Source organism: Cavia porcellus, unplaced genomic scaffold (assembly GCF_034190915.1).
Source record: "Cavia porcellus strain 051 isolate PalLab524CR breed Dunkin Hartley unplaced genomic scaffold, mCavPor4.1 scaffold_30, whole genome shotgun sequence".
Classification (NCBI taxonomy): domain Eukaryota; kingdom Metazoa; phylum Chordata; class Mammalia; order Rodentia; family Caviidae; genus Cavia; species Cavia porcellus.
In genome coordinates this window covers 27,688,422-27,709,140 of record NW_026947513.1, presented here as the reverse complement: position 1 = coordinate 27,709,140, position 20,719 = coordinate 27,688,422, and the positions used below count along the sequence as shown (strand labels likewise).

Genomic DNA, 20,719 nt, shown 5'->3' with positions numbered 1-20,719 from the left:
TTTTATTCAAATCTGTTATGTTTGACAGTATCAAATTTGAGAGTATAGGTAACTACTCTGAAGACAGTAAGATTCACTATGATACCCATTCTGGTTTATTACCCTTTTGAAGTCCTATAATGTCCAATGTTTTATTTTTATTGATTTTGTTCTGTACTATGTTCAATTTTATTGTGCCTTATTAAAATGGCAATTCTATTGAAGATAAGAAGACATCATGGTAACCATTGTAGATCACCTTGTATTGTGGTTTTAAATCATGCACTATGTCCATCCTTTTGTTTTGAATGACCCCATTTTGTTTTTTCTCATTTGGTTCTATTCTTTAAAGAAAAAAAAAAAAAAAACGAAGAGATGCATGTGATCACTTAAACATTTATATTTGGTTTGAAAATGCACTGGTTTCCCTCTTGGGAGCTCTTACACCATAGCCATTTGCTTCTTTTATAAATGCCGACATTTCTAACTAGATACCAATTCATAGCAAGTGAAAAATTTCAAGAACAAACTAAACTCATATATGAAATAACCTATACAGAGAATAAGATATAATCCAATCTTGTGAAGTTGAAGGGCAACAGGATTTGAGTTTGTGGGTTTAAAAAACCAATTGGAAAATTTATGAATACCAATTGTAGGCAACTAGTGGAAAAAGGGAACTTTATCATATCCAGAAATTAATAAAACACTTGAAAAACCAATATAAATTTAATAGTAAACATTATGGTCAGGCTGTTTATTAAGGAGGCAACCACATATACAAGTTCAGCTATAGAAATGTTTGCAAATCAAACTTAATGTGATCTAAAAGGACCATGTGTAATGTCAAAAGTGGAACCTGTACAGTCAATAAAAAGTCAATTTAAACATACATAGTCTAGATCATTCTAGAATTATACAAACATCTGGGGCCATATATGTATCTAATTTTCTTTCAAAAAGCTTTTCTTAAAATATAAAAAGTGATGTATTGAGATAATTTTAAAAAGTACCTGACAGTTATGAATGGTCCCCAGTTTATAACATGTGACTTGCAGGGTATGAAAACTGAGAAAAGTTAACTCTCCAGAGTGTTTTATACAAACAAGCTTTGTAGAAAAATGATCGAGCAAGTGCTTGAGTTAAGAATATTTATATTTCTCCAATTCTTTACACTTTTATTAACACACTTACAAAAAATAACATTCAAACACTGAAAAAATTAAATAACTTTGGAAGCAGAATTTGTAGCTGTCTGCTTACATATAAGTGACAATTCTGGGCTGTTGGCACAAAATAATCAACATTCATAAAACCCTTACTACTATATATCAAACAGAAGTTAAAATCATAGGCACTAGTTTATCAAATCCACATTTCTTCTGCAAGACTAACCACAGTAAATCCTTGGATTTTCCCAAACAGAAAAACTGGCAATACACAAAGGCTTTCTAGTAAAAAGGCAATTTTTCTCTTTAGGAAACTAAAAGCCAATCATCTGTGGTAGTATAACAGCAGGTAAAATAATATTTACCAAACTAAGATCCAAATACATTTTTAACAAGTAATGAAATATTTTAATTAAAAAAAATAGACATTTTTTAACGCCGCCATTTAAAAACAAAGTCAAATAACCTGAATAATCCTTTTGAAACTGATTATCTAACCTAAAAATGTAATGCATGTTCCATAAGAGTTAAAATTCCTTTTATTAGATTGCAGCATATATATTTGCAATGGTGCATGGAAAGCTGAGACCTGTTTTGTTTTGTGTATATGTGGCTCTAAAAAGAGACAGTGGCTAGTCTTATAGACTAGTCTTAGGACTAGTCTTAAGTTGTATGGACTTAAGATTTACATGGAATACTCCTCCACCAAAGCAGATGTTTTCTCTATCTTCCTCTGAAAAGCAACATTTTTTAGCTCATCATCGTGTAGAATTTCTGGTGCCATCCTTCCCAGACCCACCTTATCACCTTTACATTTAAGGATACAGTATCTTTCTTGCATTATTCACCAAATACACAGTACTGGTGGTTTAAATCTGCAGCTGCTTGCCCTAACTGAATGCCTCCTAACAGGTCAAGCCAGTAACGCTGCCCCCCCCCCCCGTCAGTCACGGCACAACGGGGGTCTTGGTCTCATCACTCTCTCAGTCTATCTCCCTCGATGCTGTCCTCAGTAGTGCATCTTCCATTTCCCTCTCAGTTTCTTTTGCCAACTTACAGAATGTCTTTGATTAACAGAAAGGAAAAGAAATGCTTTGAACTCTCAAATCTTTTAGGTGACCCAACTGCCAGTATGATAGTGGCCAAACTAAGTATTTAAACGCAGACCTCACAATGAAAAATAAAAAGCCTGCTACAGTAGAAAGTTTTAGTTTGGTAATAATCTAAAAAAATCAAAACAAGTGATTTCAAGGACATGTGTGTGTGTGTGTGTGTGTGTGTGTGTGTGTGTAAGAGCCAATAAAGACCAAGTTAGAATTAAATGTAGTAGGTTACCAAAAATATAAAAATTGATGTAAGGCAGAATCAAAAGGGACAGTATTTTCAGATTGTATACAGTTACTCAGTTCAAAGTGGATCAACTTAAGTAGACTTGGCAGGCTGTATTTTCCTACCACATAAATAGACCGTTACGCCACTTAGTAGCAACAATACAACTGTCATCACCAGAGATTTCTGTAGGTTAAGTGCATAGATTTTTTTGCCCTCTCTCTCTCACTGTATGGTTTTGCTCCAGGTTGTAAGCACTGAGGTGTTGTATCAGAGTAAAGACACTACTTGCTCTGTCCCACCCTGGAAACCTGCTATTAGAAACTAGATCTCCCAGTTCTGTGATGGGTAACAGCATGTAAAGAAGTTGGCTTCGATAGCAAAGGCCATCTTTCCTGAGCCAGGGACTATAAAGTTGAAAAGATTGTACAACTGACATCAAGCCCTTTTGGCAATCAAAACAAACACACAGAAGTCTGATGTGTCGGTGTGACACGATGGATGCACACTGTAACGTTATCTGGTGGTGGTGATGTGAGCTGTGTCCAAAACGGAAGATTAAATAAAATGCTGATTTTCCCAGTGAATATGTGAAAGCAATTTACAGAATTCTCTTAAATGTAGACGGCCTGTTCTAAATCTCTAGCCCAGGTTTTTTCCTCCCATTGTCCCAAATTTAATCTATAATTTCCTGGAATACTAGAGAAACACTTTAGATAATTAGTCAGAATATTAGTTCTCATTAATACAGTATTTATTGATACTATTTATACAGTAAATTAGGTTGAATGTGAAGTTTTGGGTAGCCTGAATTCACCCATTTTCTTGTGTACAAAGGTATTTTCTCATTTACAAGTGGGCATTTTTCTTTGGCATCCATTGGGTATTTGCCCAGATATTGGCCTCTGTCAAATATTAAAAAATCAACTGACTTTCTCTTAAACAAAACTAAAAGTGATTCCATGGAGAGTGATTGTATGATTACCAAACACATCTGATGTTAAATGTCATTAAAGTGCTGCTTGATCATCTCTGTCGATTTGTGCTAATTAGGACAGAGAGGGCTGGGATTTTACAAATCCCAGGAGTCTTATCTGAACAGTCTGCATATATAAAAGTTGTTTTTAGTCTGGTGAAGGGGTATCCATGAAGCTGCGGACCTCTGCATTGCTGGTCCTCTTGTCTTTGCTGGTCAGTAACAGCCATCTTTCCAACTGTCATCTTTTATGCTGCCATAGGTTTTAGGAGCTGGCAAGGATCTGAAATAAAGCAATTTTATTATGGTTTGCATGCCTTTACAAAACACTACCATATCATTTCATACTGCATCATGATTGCCTGAGGATTGTTTCAGGGAATTACTGAGACCAAAGCTCTGCACAGCTATTTGTACAGTTTCCTGCAGCATTTTCACTTCAAGCTGCGCCGTGTACCAGCTGAACCGCTCACCCTTCTCTGCTGATAGCTACTAGACTAACAGAAAAGGCTGCTTCATTTTTCCATCCACATGGCTTCTCTCTATCATTTTGAGATGCAGAACAATGAATGTGACACTACAGGCTGTGTCACCATCTCTAGAGAGGCAGAATGTGACCCTGGCTAAAAGATCTTTAAAGTCAGACATATCTGGAATTGAAGATCTTATTAGATGTGTGGCCTTAGGCAAATTATTTAATCCATTAAATTTTAATCTCCTGTAAAAAATAAGAATATACACTCACATTGTGAAATTAAACAAAGTACAAGTTACTTAGTGCTGTACAGAGCAAAAAGTCAATGCACCCTGGTATTGAATATGGAAATACAAAATGTATTAGAAATAAGGACATACTGTTAATTCCATTTAAGTAGTTACAGGATAAAAGCATGCTTCAAGTATATATATGTATATATATTTAAAATTTCATTAGAGTTGACACTAAATTTGTTTATTGTAATCCCATTGTTAAAAGGTAAAAAAATATGGAGGAATAATTCCCAACCTGGCTGGGATTAGAATCACTTGAAATTAAACATACAGAGAAAAAAAACACATACAGATTTTGGGCCTCATATATTATCAGTTAAGTTAGACTTCCAGGGAATAAAATTTAGTTTTCTCTATGTTTATAAAACTTGTACAAGGGAGGGGAAAAAAAAAAAAAAAAGAGGGGGTGGAGGGGGGTATAGCTCCTAGCAGCATGGTGCCTGCCTGGAACCGGGAGGTCCTGAGTCTGAGTCCTAGTTAAAAAAAAAAAATTGCACAAGTGAAAATTGCACAATGTGAAAACCACGCTTTCAAAGTCTACTTACACAAAGATTCTACTTAGACTTGACAAGTAGATATCATTCTAATATGTTCTTATTACTTTATTTTATTGAATACTATTACATTAAAAATGAACTAATTAACCACAATCAAAGTGAGTGGTTCTAACAATTTTTTCTAGAAGTCCTCCAAGATGCTTTAGCATGTTAGGCATCTGGACAAACTAATGTGAACCAAACTAGTACAACACACCAAATGAAGATTTCTTTCAAACAATGAAGTAATGTTTTATCCAAATTATACTCAGACTCTTGTGGGAACCCACTATGGTTCTTTACACTCACTACCTGATGTATAGACCAGACTAATTCCAGTCCACCCACCGCTATGCTCAAGAATAGGCCGTTTTCCACTTACCTGCGAACAGGCTGTGCAAGTTTGCTGCGAGGCACTGGGATGCCCCCAGCAGAAGGGGCGCTAGGTCTGGGCAAGCCGCTTCGCACGGCCACTGTCCCTGCAGGTCTTGTTAACGTCGTGCTGTTGATGCTGCTGGGAGGGTTTGCTGGGACTGTGTTCTGAACCATGGGAGGCCCAGGTGAGGAGGTGATTTGTGTGAACTGTGCTGTTTCTTGGCAACCAGGAGAACCAGAGCCATGGTTACTAAATGCTTTCATTGGTTGCCGAAGAGCCAAAGGAGATGGTGCTGCTGGGGTGCGGAATTTGCCTGGAGAAGGTACTGTGGAACGGCAAAGAAAAACCATGGTTTTGAGTGGGAATCAAGCATAAGTAAAATCAAGCTTTATTTTACTGTTTTTGGGCACCAGGAATTAAACTCAGAACCTTGTGCTTGCCAAGCAGGTGCTGTGCCACTGAGTTATACCCTGGCCCTTATTTTACACTTCACGACTGGACACTAATAGGCCTGAGTCCATGAATCTTGACTCTGTGGAATGCAAGGAATCAATAATATTTCTGGGTTAACAAAAGAAAAGAGTCCTAAATAGCCAAATCCTTACTCAGACGTTACAATCATCCTTGAAAAACTTGTTTTAATTAGGCTAGCTTAGAACCCACAAAACTAGAAAAGACACTACAGTACTGTACCTCACTCTATCAACCTGTGCCAGCTAAGACTGTTTTGGTGGTAGGGAGAAAAAAAAAAACCTAACTAGATTGTTATTTAGAATTTCAAATAGATTTCTACCCCCCCATTCATATAAACATGTACTAAGTATCTCGTGGATATATCTCCAAAGTCCTTTACCATAATACAACTAAAACTTAGAAATTAAGAAATATTATTTTAAAAAATATGTACCTGCTGGGTATGGTGGCACATGCCTGTAATCCCAGTACTTGAGAGGCTGAGACAGGAGAATGGCTGTAAATTTGAGGTTGGCCTGGGCTAAGCAGGAAGTTCAAGGCTAGTCTGAACTATATAGCTAAACCCTGTCTCAAAAAGGGAAAAAAATAAAAGCTTCCATACCTGTGTCTCAAAAAGCAGGGACATATCAAGAGATGTAGGCTGAGGATTTATCTCAGTGGCATAAGTAAAAGGTCTGGCAAGTAACAAGGCCTGGCAAGTAACAAGGTCCTAAGTTTGATTCCCAATACAAAAAAAAGGTCTAAGAATTAAAAACGGTTTTTCTGGAATGTCAACTCTACTAAGTAGTATAGTTCTGTATTAAAACAAATACTGATACTTGCAAGAATAAAACAAAATCTGCATTAATTTCTGAGCCACAATAAGGCTTTGAGATTCATGGGTCATCTTGAGTAAGTTCAAATCTGGGTTGCATATGCATCCTTCTCTGTTTATTCATGTGAGATGAATCACCTCTGAAAGGGCACCAATTTAGTTTCCTCTAATACTCACACATAGCTACACACTTTGTAAATAATATCTTAACATGTCTCACCTAAAAGACCTGTGGTTAGGGGTAAGAGAGAATGGAAGGGAAAGAGGAGACAGAGGGGAGAGATACAAAGTGTGGCTTTATTTTCACTCATCCTCCGCTAGTTGGAAGAGGACTGAGTGCAGGGAAAGCCTGGGCCACAGAAATGGGTTGTTCCATACAGTCTCATCTTTCTCATTCCTGTCAATCCAGCTACTAGACAACAGTGATGGCAAGGTCTACCATTTCCCTGGGTAAGGGGCAAAAAGATAACATAATTTTGGCCACTATTTTCATCCAGTCTCTGGGAGAAAGAAGAGACAAGGGTGAACCTTAGTTTGAAAACTCCAAAGACAAGAAATCAACTCATACCCCCTTTCCAATAATCTCTTGCCGTTAAGGTGATCTTGCAATGTTCCAATTCAAGTACTAAACTGTCAACATGGGGCTGGGGATTTAGCTCATCGGCATAAACGCCTGCCTTGCAAGCAGGCAGTCGTGAGTTTGATCCCCAGTACCAATAAAAAGGAAAAAGAGAAAAGAAAAAAAAAAAACAAAAACAAAACAAAAAAAACTCAGTACACTGTCAACAGCATTATACTGAATATATTCTAGGGTCCACTACTTAAAGTGATCAATTACTTCTGTTTGCCTCTAAGACGTTTATAGTCATGATTCTTAAACTTTATCATGCATCAGAATCCCAAGGAGCTTTTTTTAAAATCAGTACCGGAGCTCGAACTCATGACTGCCGTCCTGCAAGACAGGTGCTTATGCTGCTGAGCTAAATCCCCAGCCCCCAAGGAGCTTTTAAAAATACTGTACATGGGATTCTAAATACTAATTCCAGAGAAACTAGTCTGAAATGGAACTTAAACATGTATTTATTTAAAAACTATCACAAGATCTTCTAGCCATAATAGGGAAATTGGGAAGGACATACTCTCCTGCTAACAGTACCTACAAAACTGGGCAAAATATGTGATAAAAAACACCTTTTAAATACTGAACAAGAGGAAATATAGGATTCAGGCTCCATAATCTATTGGGCTGTTTTTGCATGGATATATTTTCTAGAATGTAGATCAGGAGGGATCTCTTGGTCAGATCAAAGTTTATCTTGTTGAGTGGAAAAAACAAAAACTGGAATTTCAGGAGCAAAGTACTTTAGAACAGACAGAGCTACTCAAGATTTTCAGAACCCTGCTTAGGGATCTGCGTTAATCTTTGGCTGACTACTAAGTTGGGAATGCACAGTACAAAGGCCCACAATGAAGGGACAAACCACTTGAGCACTGCAAACTAAACAGCTTCAAAGCTCACATAAAAGTACTGGACATTTGAGTTTCAATCAGCTACAGTAAAGAGTCCTTGCCAAATATCTGAGACACTCCAAAAGGGTCAAGCTAAATAAGGGGTTATAGTAGCCCTGAATAAAGGATACTCTACACTTGGTCTGACAAAGCTTAAAAACAAAAACAGGAACCCTGCCAATAGACAACCTGCCATTTTTGGTAAATAAAGTTTTATTACAACCCAGAAACATTCATTCACTTATATATTTTCAGTTTTACTATCTAAAAGATAACACTATCTATCACAGAGCAATGAAAAATGTCATAATGTCCACTATTCAATAAATACTAAATATGTGAAGAATCTGCAAAACAACAGACACCAACAGATAAATTAGGTCAACAGAATCAGACCAGAGAGTAATGGGGTAACTGAGTTAGCAAGGACTCTGTAAGAGCTACTATCTGCGTTCTAGGATATTTTAAGAAATAATACAATGAGGTAAGAAACAAAGTAATTTTTAAAAACTGAATGGAAATTTTAAAGATGAAGAATTTATAATATATACCCAATGCTAAGTTCACTAGGTGGGAATTAACAGGTGATTAGATGCTGTCGAAGCAAGAACACCTGCAACAGGAAGTGTATGTACTAGAAGCCGGTGAAGAGGTTCAATCAGATGAGGCCAGCCTAGCATTCGTGAGGACCAGGGTCTGCTCCCAAGTGCCATAACCAACCAGCAACCAGCAAACCAACCAACCAACAAAAGAATGGTCCAAACTAAAGCACACAGAGGATGGAGGGAAGACTCAGAAAACAACAGGATGAAGCCTCAGTGAGCTGGGTCCCGCAGTATGTGACCTAGTACATGCAACTGAGTCTCATTTTGGGGGATCTATCTGTGATAAGTGGGACAAGTGGAAAAAAAACATTTGAAAGAACAACACCTTAAAGCTTTCCAATATGAGTAGGAGTGGCGAAACACCTAAAAGTCCAGAGCTTAGGATGATTACCATGAGTTAGTTAAGGCCAGCTGGAGTTACATAGTACTGTGTTGAAAGGAAGGGAAAGGACGGAAGAGGAGGAGAGGGGAGGGGAGGGGAGGGGAGGGGGAAAAAGAGAGAAACAAAAAGAAAAAAGAAAAAGCAGAAAAAAGGAGAACATTTTCAACATGATGAAAACTAAGCTTACCTATCTAAGCGGCTAAAAAAAACTTCAAACAGGGCAAAACAAAGCAGGAATATCATCATCAAATTTCAGAAGGAAAACACTAAGTATTTTACATATTAAAAGATCTCCTTAAAAAAGAAATAAATAAAATATCACACACTTCTCAACAGAAATAGTATAAGCCAAATGGCAATAAAATAATAGTTTCACCAAAGTACTTAAAAAGTCTGGCAATATAGAATTCTACATTCAGACAAGTTACCTTTCAAAACTAAAGTTGTCAGTAGTTTTTCACTAAAAGAAATACTTTAAGTAGAAGGAAAATGATACCAGATAGTAACTCTAATCTGAATAATGCAATAAACCATGCTAGGAATAGTAAAAATGTTGGGAAACATTAAAAGGGCTTTAAATAATCACTTTATTTATTTACTTACTTACTTAATTTATGCAGTACTGGGGATCCAACCCAGGGTCTTCTGTATGCTAGGCAAATGAGCTACCACTGAACTACATCCCCAGGTCCCTCCAAAAAAACAAATCACTTTTAAATTTTATAAAAGATTGACTATTTAAAACATGAGTTAACAAAAACATACTCTGGGGATATCTATCAAACAAAAGAACATAGATGCAAAAGTCCTTAACAAACATTAGAGACTCAAATCCAACAATACACAAAAAGCCTTTAGGATCCCCAAGTAAAGATTATCCTAGTGATTCAAAGTTTGTTAACTGAGGGGATACAGGATTAGTATACTGTCTGAAAAATACTAGTCAATGTAATGTCATACATTTACAAACCAAAGAAAACTATACAATCTTATCAAGAGATGCAAAAACCTAAAATATAATATGCATTCAAGATTTTAAAAAGAAAAACTCCTAAACCAGCTAGGGATAAAAGAGGGCTTCCTCAGTAAAATAAAGGGCATCTATGAAAAACCCAGTATCACATGTAATGGTTTAAAAAGCTGAATGCTTTTATCCTAAAATGAAGACAAAGTAGTCGTATATTCTCACCACTTCTATTTAACATTTTACTGAATGTTTGGTCAGCACTATACACATTCGCTCTATCCTGCACATATATTTCAAAAGGAGGAGTAAAACTGTTTATACCGACAGATCACATGACTGCATACTTACACAAATGAAAGTAACAGCATCTGACCTAACTGGTGAATTTAGCAAGAATATCAGGATACAAGGTTAAAAATGGTACCATTAACAATATGGTATGATAATGTGAAATGCTGAGGGATAAATTTAACAAAATATGTTCTCATTCCATATACTTAAAATTATAAAACTGACAAGTTAAATAAAAAAGGAGAGGATATGTATGTTTGGGAATCATAAAAATCAACATTGTTACAATGCCAATTATTCATAACTTATATGTCCTGTACATTTAATGAAACCCCAATTCAAACCTTGACAAGGTTTTCAGTTTTTAAACTTTACTCACTATTCTACTGGAGATTGAATCAAGGGCCTAGACGAGCACTCTACTGCTGAACTACACCAAGGTTTTAATTTTTAAAAGGATAAATACTGACAAGCTAATGCTACATTTATGTAGAAATGCAAGGGACTTAGAATAGGCAAGATAATTTTGAAAATCACAAAGTCTAAGGGGATATATATACTACCAGACTTGTAAACTTTTTATAAAAGCTATAATAATTAAGAAAGTTTGCAATTGTTGCTAAGAACAGACAAACAGGACACAACCATAAATACACCTTTGTGTATATGGTGGTCAACAGATTTTGAACAGAGACCAAAACACTTGGAAAAGATAGTATTCTCTATAAATAAAACAGGAACAACCGGACATGCATAGGGTGATAATTTCCATCTCAAAGAGAGTACACCAATGGGACTATAACGCAAGTCTGAAATCCAGCAGTGCAAATACTCAATTCGGTAGCTCCATGTTGAGCAGCTGAGACAAACCCATGATTTCCAAAGGGTCTGAATGACCCTGTCCCTATGGCACTGCTGGAGGATGTAGCCACTGTGGCTTCTCTCTTGGGCCAGCTTTGCTCTCTCCTTGTGATTTTCCTGAGATGTTCCATGATTCTAACTTTTCCAACTTTGTGCGGTTTCCAAGCACTTTTCAGCTTTATTCTCACAGCTTCACACATTGTCCTGTCACAGGCACAGTGCCTGACTTCCCAGATCTTCTGCTGAAGATGACCCCATAACTCTCACATTGTGCACATCTCTAAAACCGGGACCATGTGGATGAGGCCAAGATCTGATGTCATATGGAGCAGGAGGCAGGATGCCTTGAATTGTAGCCAGATTCCCTGATAGCTCAAGATTGTGAACAGAATCTCAGGGAATGGATGCCCTAGGCTGCTATTCTCTTCCTCCAACACGGTGCCCTGAGGCTGTCTTATCAAAGTGAAGTCTTTCATCTTTGCAACTTTAAGCCTGTGAATGGCGGGACCTTGCTGGTTGCTTACCTACCCTAAAGGTATTTTTCATACTGTCTTGTTCTTCTTTTGCATGCTAACATTCTCAGCACCAGATTTTCCTTTGTTCCAACTATACAGGCCTCAGCTTTATAAGAGCTTCCTTTCTGGTGAAACTCAAAACATTTAAAATCACTCAGCTATGATGTTTCCATTGGAGTTTCAACATACAGCTGACTAACAGCCTCAGTACCCACACCATAGTCTGAATGCTGGGCTGCCTTGAAATTTCCTCTATTACTCTGCTGTCCTTAATCTTGTCTTAGTCTGCAAAATCTCAGGACATGAGTGAAATGTGGATAAATGGGTTTTTTTGATGATGCTGGGGCTCAAACCCAGAGCCTTGTGCATATAAGGCAAGAACTCCACCACTAAGCCATAGCCCCAGCCCTAGATAAATTTTTTGCCAGAACAGAGCACACATGGCCCAGAGTCCAACTGCCAGTGAAGTCCTTTTTTAGCAGTAGGGAGACGCAGGGTGGTAGGAGGGATCAGGGATCAAACTCACAATCTCTCATTTGCCAGGCAGCCATTTGTGCTGCTGAGCTAAATCCCCGTTCTCCTTTTTCTCAATGGAAACATCCCAAGTTTGTCTTTACTGTCTGTCTGCAGTTTTTATCAGCACTGTGGTCTTCTGAGCACCAACTGGAATATCTCATCAAGCTGGCTCACAGCATTCTACTCCTTCTTCAGCTGGCATTTCCAAACCTTTCTAAATGCTGCCTGAGTCAGTTCCAAAGGCACCTAAACCACACGGTCAAATACAGTCACAACAGTGATGACTCCACTTCTCTGCTACAAAATCTGTCTTAGTTATTTTGTCATTGGGAGAAAATATCTGCCACCTGTAACTAAAGGGGTGAGAAGTTTGCAGAGGTTTCAGTCCACAGTTGGCTGGCTCCAAGGTGGGGCAGCCTGGCAGAAGCATGGAGTGGAGAAGTGGTTTATGGTTTGGCGACCAGGAAGCAGAGAGTGAAGAGAGGAATCAGGAAGGAAGATAAACTCTTCCACGTAACGTCTACAGTGACCTGCCGCTTCTGACCAAAAGATACCTAAAAGCAGGTCAGCTATACTGTCCCATAATCCAATTGAAATTGCCTTTCAAAAATTTCACGTATGGTTGTCTGAGGTTCTTTATTTATCTAGGTGGGCTTTTTTGTTTGTTTTGCTTTGAGACAGAGTCTTGATATGTAGTCCAGGCTGGCCTTGAACTAACAGAGATCCTCCTGTCTCAGCCTCCTGAGTGCTGGGATTACAGACATGTACCACCATGCCTGGTCTGCATTAGGTTCTTGAGGAACATTTAGATATAAATTGCAATAGCCAGATATCAGAAAGTACTGATTATCAAAGAAAAAAGTTACATACTGGACCTTTTCAAAATTAGTAAGGCCAGGGATATGGCTCAGTAATACATGGCCTGACTGGAAAGCACAAGGTCCTGGGTTGATTTCTGGCACAAAAAATTAACAAGTAGAATAACTCCCAGAAAAGCGACAGAGTATAAACCTGAGAGAAATTGTGTAAGACATGTATTTCATGATGAAAGACTTTATATTTAATTCAGAAGACACAGAATTCTTACAACTCTGTAATAAGAAAAACCAGCATAAACACTGTCATAAAATTTTTAACTCCTACTTCATAAGGGAAGACACATGTAAGCTCAAGAATAAAATGAAAAGGTAATGACCAACATTAATCAGTAAGTAATACATATTAAAACCAGATTAAGCTACCTACCATCATCTTGTTCCTCAAAATTCATGTGTTGGAAACTTAATCCCCAATGTAGTATATACCTTTTACGTGATGGTAGGTCATGAGAGCTCTACCCTCGTGAACAGATTGATAGTATTAATAAAAGCTCTCAGGAGTGGGTTCTATTTTTCTCTTCTGTTATATGAGGACAAAGAATTCCTTTCTTGACCTTCCCCTTTCCATCATGGGAGGACACAACAACAAGTTCAGTATCAAAAGTCAGGACCTTGATCTTGGACTTCCCAGCTTCCAAATGGTGAGAGAATGAACTTCTACCATTTATAAATTACCAGAAAGAGATGTGAAAAGAATTAAGATGTGTTACGTACGTGGACCAACTCTTCATAATGAATATAATCATTATGTACTGCAAATGTACTAATAAAAAGAATTGATACAAGAAACAGATGAGACCCAAAACAAACCATTTGAATCAGTAATCAAATTTCCTCAAACTAACAAATAGCATCTATAAAAATTAAGCATATACACAAATATAATCACACATTTAACACATATATGTATGTATGTAAACACACACATACATAGAAAACCTAGTCTCAGGTATTCTGTGACAGCAGCAGACACTGAACAAATGGACCAGACATTATTTCACATCAATTAAGAACAGCTAAAATTAGACTTTTGAGGCCAGGGATTTAGCTCAGTGATGTAAGCACCTGCCTGGCAAACAGAAAATAGTGAGTTCAATCTCCAGTACCCAAGAAAACAAAAACAAAAAAAAGGACTTTTGGGGCATGGTATATATGCCAGTAATCCTACCACTCTGTGGTAAAAGGATCATAAATTCAAACGCAGAATAGCTTCCTCAAAATTTTAAAAATGTTTCAAACAGGGATGGGGATTCATCTCAGTATTCAATCCCCAGCAAACCCACAAACAAAACAAAACACCTCATGACAAATGTTGAGGACGTGAAGAAAAATAATTCTTACACATTGTTGACAGAAATGTTAAATGATATTCCTAACTTTGGAAAAACAAAGTGGTTTCCTATACAGTTAAACATACACTTTACAGTTGGGGATTTAGCTCAGTGGCAAAAGCGCCTGCCTTGCAAGCACACAGTTGTGAGTTTGATCCCTGGTACCAAAAAAAAAAAAAAAAAAAAAAAAAAAAAAAAAAAAACCACTTTACAGAGATTTAGTGATTCTACTCAAAGAAAATGGAAATATGATCACCCAATCAAAGCATATGTCCTCACAAAAAGTTGCAGACAACTTTCTTAGTAATGGCTAAAACCTGAACTGAATGCCATTGGAAAAACAAATATCCAAAGTGCTGTATGTATGGCATATCCATGCAACAGAATATCAACCAGTAATAAAAAGGAATATGCACAAAGATGACCCTTAAAAATTATGCTGAGTGAAATAAGTGCACAATAAAGTGCACAATAAAGTGCAAGAAAAAAAAAAAAGAAATTAAGTGCACCAGATACTTACAGAAATGTTATTTATATAAATTTCTAGAAATGGAAAATCTAACTTAGAGAAATCAGGTCCTAGCTGGTGTGGTGGCTCACACCTGTAATCCCAGCACTCAGGGGGCTGAGGCAGGAGGATCATTATGAGTTCCAAACCAGCCTGGGCTACAAAGTGAGCTTAAGGCCGCCCTGAACTGCATAGAGAGACCCTGTCTTAAAAAGACAAAAAGAGAGAAAGAGAAAGAAAGAAAGAAATCAGGTCCTGTACTACAGGAGTTCCAGAGTATTAAAGGGGAAGTAAGAACAGAAGAGGTTTTTGAGATTATGGAAATGTTTTATGACTTCACTGTGGTGGTTTTGTGGGCACATATTTTAAATTCTGCACTTAAAATTCTTTTAAAATTTTTATTTTAAAGGGGATAAAATTAAACAGAACAAAATAGGACTTAAGAAAGCAATGTAAGATATAAATTTCAAAGTTAGACGACCTGAGATCTTCACTGCGTATCATGTCGTCTCTTATTTTCTTCCAAACAGTTGTCCAGGTCTTCACATACAGAGAATCATACAAAACAACATAGTATAAAACTGATCCAAACAGAATGAGGAAGGTATTTTAGGTCTTCAAAACCAGGCAATAGGGAAGTCACTAATGGCTGTCGTAGAGTCTCGCGTTCTCTTCAAAATAGCTGTCCATACTTTCACGTATATTGAAGTTCAACAAAACAAAACAGGCAGAGGGGGAGGGGTTGCTTGGTTTCCCAGTGATGGCACGGGTCCCAGTATCACTGGTGGCTCCCATTCTGGGCCACTGGAGCCACTCACTGAGGGGGAGGGGTTGTTTCAAGCTGTTTCTAATGAACTGGCCATTTAACCGCCCAAGTTCTAAAATGGCCGGCAGACCATAGAAAAACGTCTCTTTAGGCACCTGCTTGAAACCAACAGCGTCAGGAAGCTGCCGGCCTTGATTCAGGGCCAGTTAAAATTCTTCCTGAATAAAACAAAACAACTCTGAAGTAGAACCACGGTTCAAAACAATAACTAGAGTCAACCATGTCCTGGTTTCCAAAAACTGTCACACACTTTCCCCTTATAGAAAGAAAACTGAGTATGTCCAAAGAATCTGATTACCTCTGGATTGCAAATTCCATTATCTTGGGATTTTTTTTTTTTACTTTGCATACTATGTCTTCCCCTTTCTAATGGTAACAACAGAAATTTCTTCTTAACTCTATTTACTATGTCTCCACTTTGTAAGACCACTCTCTAACCATACAGCTTCACTCTCTTCCTCGAAGCTCAATTAATAAAAAGGAGCTTCCACATCTCCGATTCCTTTTGTTGCTACCTGTAGGTAGGCATGGACTTGCTCCTTCCCGTACTCCAGAGGAGCCATCTTTAATCCTAGCTTCCACCACAGCTGGCAGCCTTTAAAGTAGGCTTTTTCTCTTTATGAGATTAAAGTTTTAGATAGGAGCAAGCATATGAAATTTCACAGACAAGGACTTCAGAAAAGTTGGGGGATTTGGGAGCAAATAGGAAAGGACTCAGACTGAACAAGAAGTCCTAGTGCTCCTTTTGGTGACTGATGTAAAGGGTAGACTCTGTTCACAAGGTTGAATACAATGGAGAGAAGGTAAACCATCTGGGGACCCTGGGACCAAAGGAGTGACACTGTAGTAAAGATTCTGGGCATTTCTTTTTGTTTCATAGATCTCAGAAGAGATGAAGATATTAAAGATCAGGAAAAGCCATTGGATACGGTAGATCAAAAGGCTTCCCAAAGTACTAGGAAAGAAAGCATTTAGGTGATAACGGCTCTACTCCAACAGTCACTATACTACACCCCACCCCTTACTCATGTCCAAGAAGGCCATCAGGAAGGCTGCTAGCAAGGTGCCCCTCCTTGCTATATAAGGACCTGAACTTCCCTATCTGCTGACTATGACCCTCTACCCTATGGTGTTAGTAGAAACCTAGAGCCTGCATTTCCACTTTCCCCACGCCTACCCCACTAGCCCTGGCAACAGTAAGGCACACTCCTCCCTAGGTACTAAGGCACACTACTCTCTACTTTTGTTGGTCACTGAATGTCTAGTTGAGAGTTAGGACCTTCATGCTCAGAGGTAAATAAGCCCAACTCCCCAAGGTGTCTGTAAAGACAGATCCGTGTGCAGAATCAGAACTTAAACCATCACACATTACCTTCTTTCCCCTCTAGTGTCAACAGACATAAAGCAGAGTATGGGTTGCTTTTCCGCCTGGCAGTAGTACCCCCTTGTCTTGCTGCACTGACCTCCACATCCAGCCCCACACCTGAGTGGGTTCTCAGACATCTAAAAGACAGATTTAGATTCAGAATCTCTGAATACAATTCAAAAATGACCAGATTTCAATAAAAAAATACCAAGAGCCAGGAAGATCTTAAATTTTAAAAAGATATCAACAGATACTAACCCCAAGCTAAGAGATCTTTTAATTATCTAACAAAGATTTTAAAGCACCCATCATAAAACTGCTTAAATGAGCAATTTTGATCAAAAGTGAAACACTCAAGATCAAAAAGTCTCCACAAAGAAACACAAAATATAAAAAAAATTAAGTGGAAATTTTAGAACTGAAAAATACAACAATCAAATAAAAGTTCAACAGAAGGACTCAATAGCAGCATAGACAGAACCTAGGAAAACACTGTACATACATAGAGAAAATAGAGAAAAACCAAACAGCTTTAGGATACAACAAAAGATCTAACATTTACATATGATCAGACTCCCAGAAAGAAGAGAAAGGCCAACACAGTACTCAGAGAAATGACTGCTGAAAACCCCCCAAATCTAGAAGAAGGTATAAATGTATAGATTTTGGGGCCAGGGGTTTAACTCAGTGGCACAAGTGCCTGCTTGGTTAAGTGCGAGGTTGTGAGTTTGATCTCTGGTACCCTTCCCCTCCAAATAAATAAATTTACAGATTTTAGAAACTGGGCAAAAACGAAACAAGATAATCCAAAGAAATTCATGCCAAGACATATACTCAAAATAAGCAATCTTGACACCAGAGAAGAGAAACATCTTACCTATAAGGAGAAATGAGCTCAAATGATAGTGGTTTTGAAGCCTCAAAGGCTAGAAGAAAAGTAAACTATTATTTAAAAGCCAAAATAGAAAAACTGTGAATTCAGAATCCTATACCATGAGAAAATATCTTTCATGAATTAAGGGGAAATCAAGATAGTCTTGATAACTCACACTAAGCAGATGGCTAAAGAACTTCTCTAACCACAAAAAAGAACCTTGGAAAATCGGAAAGAAAGAAAGAAGGAAGGAAGGAAGGAAGGAAGGAAGGAAGGAAAGAAAGAAAGAAAGAAAGAAAGAAAGAAAGAAAGAAAGAAAAAAAGAGAGAAAGAGAAAGAAAGAAAGAGAGAGAGAGAAAGAAAGGAAGGAAGGAAGGAAGGGAGAGAGAGAGAGAGAGAGAGAAAGAACGAACAGAATAAGCAAAAATATGGGCAAATAAAACTAGCTTATTCTCTTAAATTCACAAAACATACAAGGATTGAAATAAAAATTAAAATACTGGTATGATTTGAAATGTGTTATGACTTGTGTCTAGATGTCCCCCTAAAGCCTCCTGTGGTAACAGGTGGGACTTTTTAGGGTGGTTGGATCTAGCGTGTGTGACGCTGGGATTAAGTGATGACTTTTGGCACAGTCCAGGGTGTGGCTGATGGGAAAGCCCTTCCTGGGTGTGAGTGGCTCTATCTGCCCCAAGGTCACGTGGACTGCAGAGACTGTAAGAAACAGAGAGAGGCTGCTGCTGTTGTCTGCTACTTTGCTGCTGTATCCTCCTGCCTGCCCTGCTACACCATACACTGTTTCTCCTCCACGATGTCCCTCTGCTATGTGCATCCTGCCATGGAACCAGCTGATTATGCATTGAAACCTCTACAAATTGTAGGCTGAAATAAACCTTTCCTCCTTTAACTTACAGGGTCAGGCAGTTTGTCTCATCAATAACAAAAGTAACTAAAACGAAGATGTATGTAGAAAATTAAGATGACAATACTGTAAATGGGTTAGGGTAAAGATACACAAAAGAAAGTAAGTTTGTATAACTAAATTTCTAAAATGAAGATACCAATAGACTATAGTAGGTTATTAGTAGTAAACATTACTAATAACTATGCAAACATATACCCTCAAGTCAGTAAGGACAACAAAATAGGATCCTAAACAATGTTCAAGTGACCCTCAGGAGAATATGAAAGCAGAAATGAAAAAGGAAAAAATGTCAGCCATAAGCCCTAACATGTCAGTAATTACATAAAATGTAAAATGGCCTACATACATCAATTAAAAGATCTGGCAGAGTGGATTGAGAAACAACTTTACATTGTCTACTAAAAACTCAATTCAAATATAACATGGGGGATACAAATAAAAAGATGAAAAACATTTTCTCATGCAAACAATACAAAGCTATATTAACATATATAATAAAACTGTTAAAGATGAAGAGGTATATAATACATGATGACATAATGCTCAAAACAAGATATACAATCCTAAATGTGCATGTACCAAACAACAGAGCTGTAACTATGTGAAGGAAAAACTGAAGGAATTGAACAGAAGAGTAGACAAATGCACCTCTCAATCACTCTTCTCAACTGAGAAAACTAGAGAAGAAACTGACAAGTAGACAGAAAGACAAGAATACCACTAACAACAGGCACTAGTGGACACTCGAGAGTATCTAGTCAATACCCCAGTCAACAGCTTCGAGGGCCCACACAAGCTATTTCAAGACCATATCTTGGTCATGAAAGCAAGTATCAACAATTTTAAAAGAAATGAAATTATAATTTTCTCTAATCATAACAGAAGCAAACTACATACAGTAACAAAAAGATAAAAGGAAAATCTTTAAAAATTTAGAAGTTAAATCACACATTTTTAAATGGAAATAAAAACTATGTGGAATGGCTGGGGATTTAGCTCAGTGCTGCAGAGCTTGCCTGGTAAATGCAAGATCATGACTTCAAACCTCGGTGCCAAAAAGGAAAGGAAAACAAAGGATAGGACAAGACCAGACCAGACCAAATTAAAAAAAAATTATGTAGGATGGAATAAAAATTAGATAACATATCAACATTATAGGGCATCATTAGGAAGAGGAAAAGTTTTAAGTCATTAACCTAAGCTCCTACACTTCAAAAACCTAGTGGGGGAAAAAAGCGAAATAAACTCAAAGCAAGAAAGAAAATAGAGTGAAGATCAATGAAACTAAAAAAAAGAGAAAAAATCAGAGTTGAATCTTTGATATGTAATGAATTAAGGATCTAGGCACTGAGCATTAATGACTGCTAACATCCCACCAAAAAGGAAAATCTCACATTTTGTATCTTTAGATGAAAAAGTATTACTACTTATTATGGAGTTTTGTACAAAACACCAAACTATCAAATGACTTGTCTACATCCAACTACCAATTTACAGGTGAACCTACTAAATAATATCAAGGAAAATAATCATCCAGCCTTCAAAAACATCTGCAGAACACATGACCTAATGGTTTCTACATGCAAACAAACATAGAAGAAGAAGAATAGAGGATAATTATAAAAGAAACTCAAGAAAAAAGACATTAAAAAGAGAAAACTACAGTCTCATTACTTGGATAACAAAACCATACCGAAAAGGAAGTGACTGTTATAAAAATTTAGAAGAATGGTTACTCTTGACAGAAAGAGCTTGGTCTTGTGTCCAACATATATTCTTCAATTTGGCTTCACTAGTAAGTAAGCTACTATTTTAAATCCTACTTTATATCTGTCCTGCCTCTTCTTAACTGGCCCACAACTTAAACATAAAGGACATAAGTGAGAATTACCAAGCCACAACATCAACCAGAAAGTACAGAAGACTGGATCACTAACCAAG

The 20,719-nt window shown here is 37.4% G+C and overlaps 1 protein-coding gene and 1 non-coding gene across 5 annotated transcripts in view; both read right to left on the bottom strand.

Annotated features, from left to right (window-relative positions):
- Nucleotides 1-703: 703 nt before the first annotated feature.
- Slain2 (SLAIN motif family member 2) overlaps nt 704-20,719 on the bottom strand; it is an 84,128-nt gene continuing 64,112 nt past the window's right edge. For all 4 annotated transcript variants that reach the window (XM_063240566.1, XM_063240567.1, XM_005008517.4 and 1 more), the window contains 2 exons: nt 5,143-5,461; nt 704-3,736 (listed from right to left, as the gene is read on the bottom strand). In XM_063240566.1, the coding sequence (XP_063096636.1) occupies nt 3,670-3,736; nt 5,143-5,461 (386 nt within the window). In that variant the 3' untranslated portion in view covers nt 704-3,669. The remainder of the gene's footprint in view (nt 3,737-5,142; nt 5,462-20,719) is intronic.
- On the bottom strand, nt 15,624-15,759 carry LOC111757350 (small nucleolar RNA SNORA2/SNORA34 family). Its single transcript, XR_002791720.1, has one exon. It is a non-coding gene; the product is annotated as a small nucleolar RNA SNORA2/SNORA34 family (small nucleolar RNA).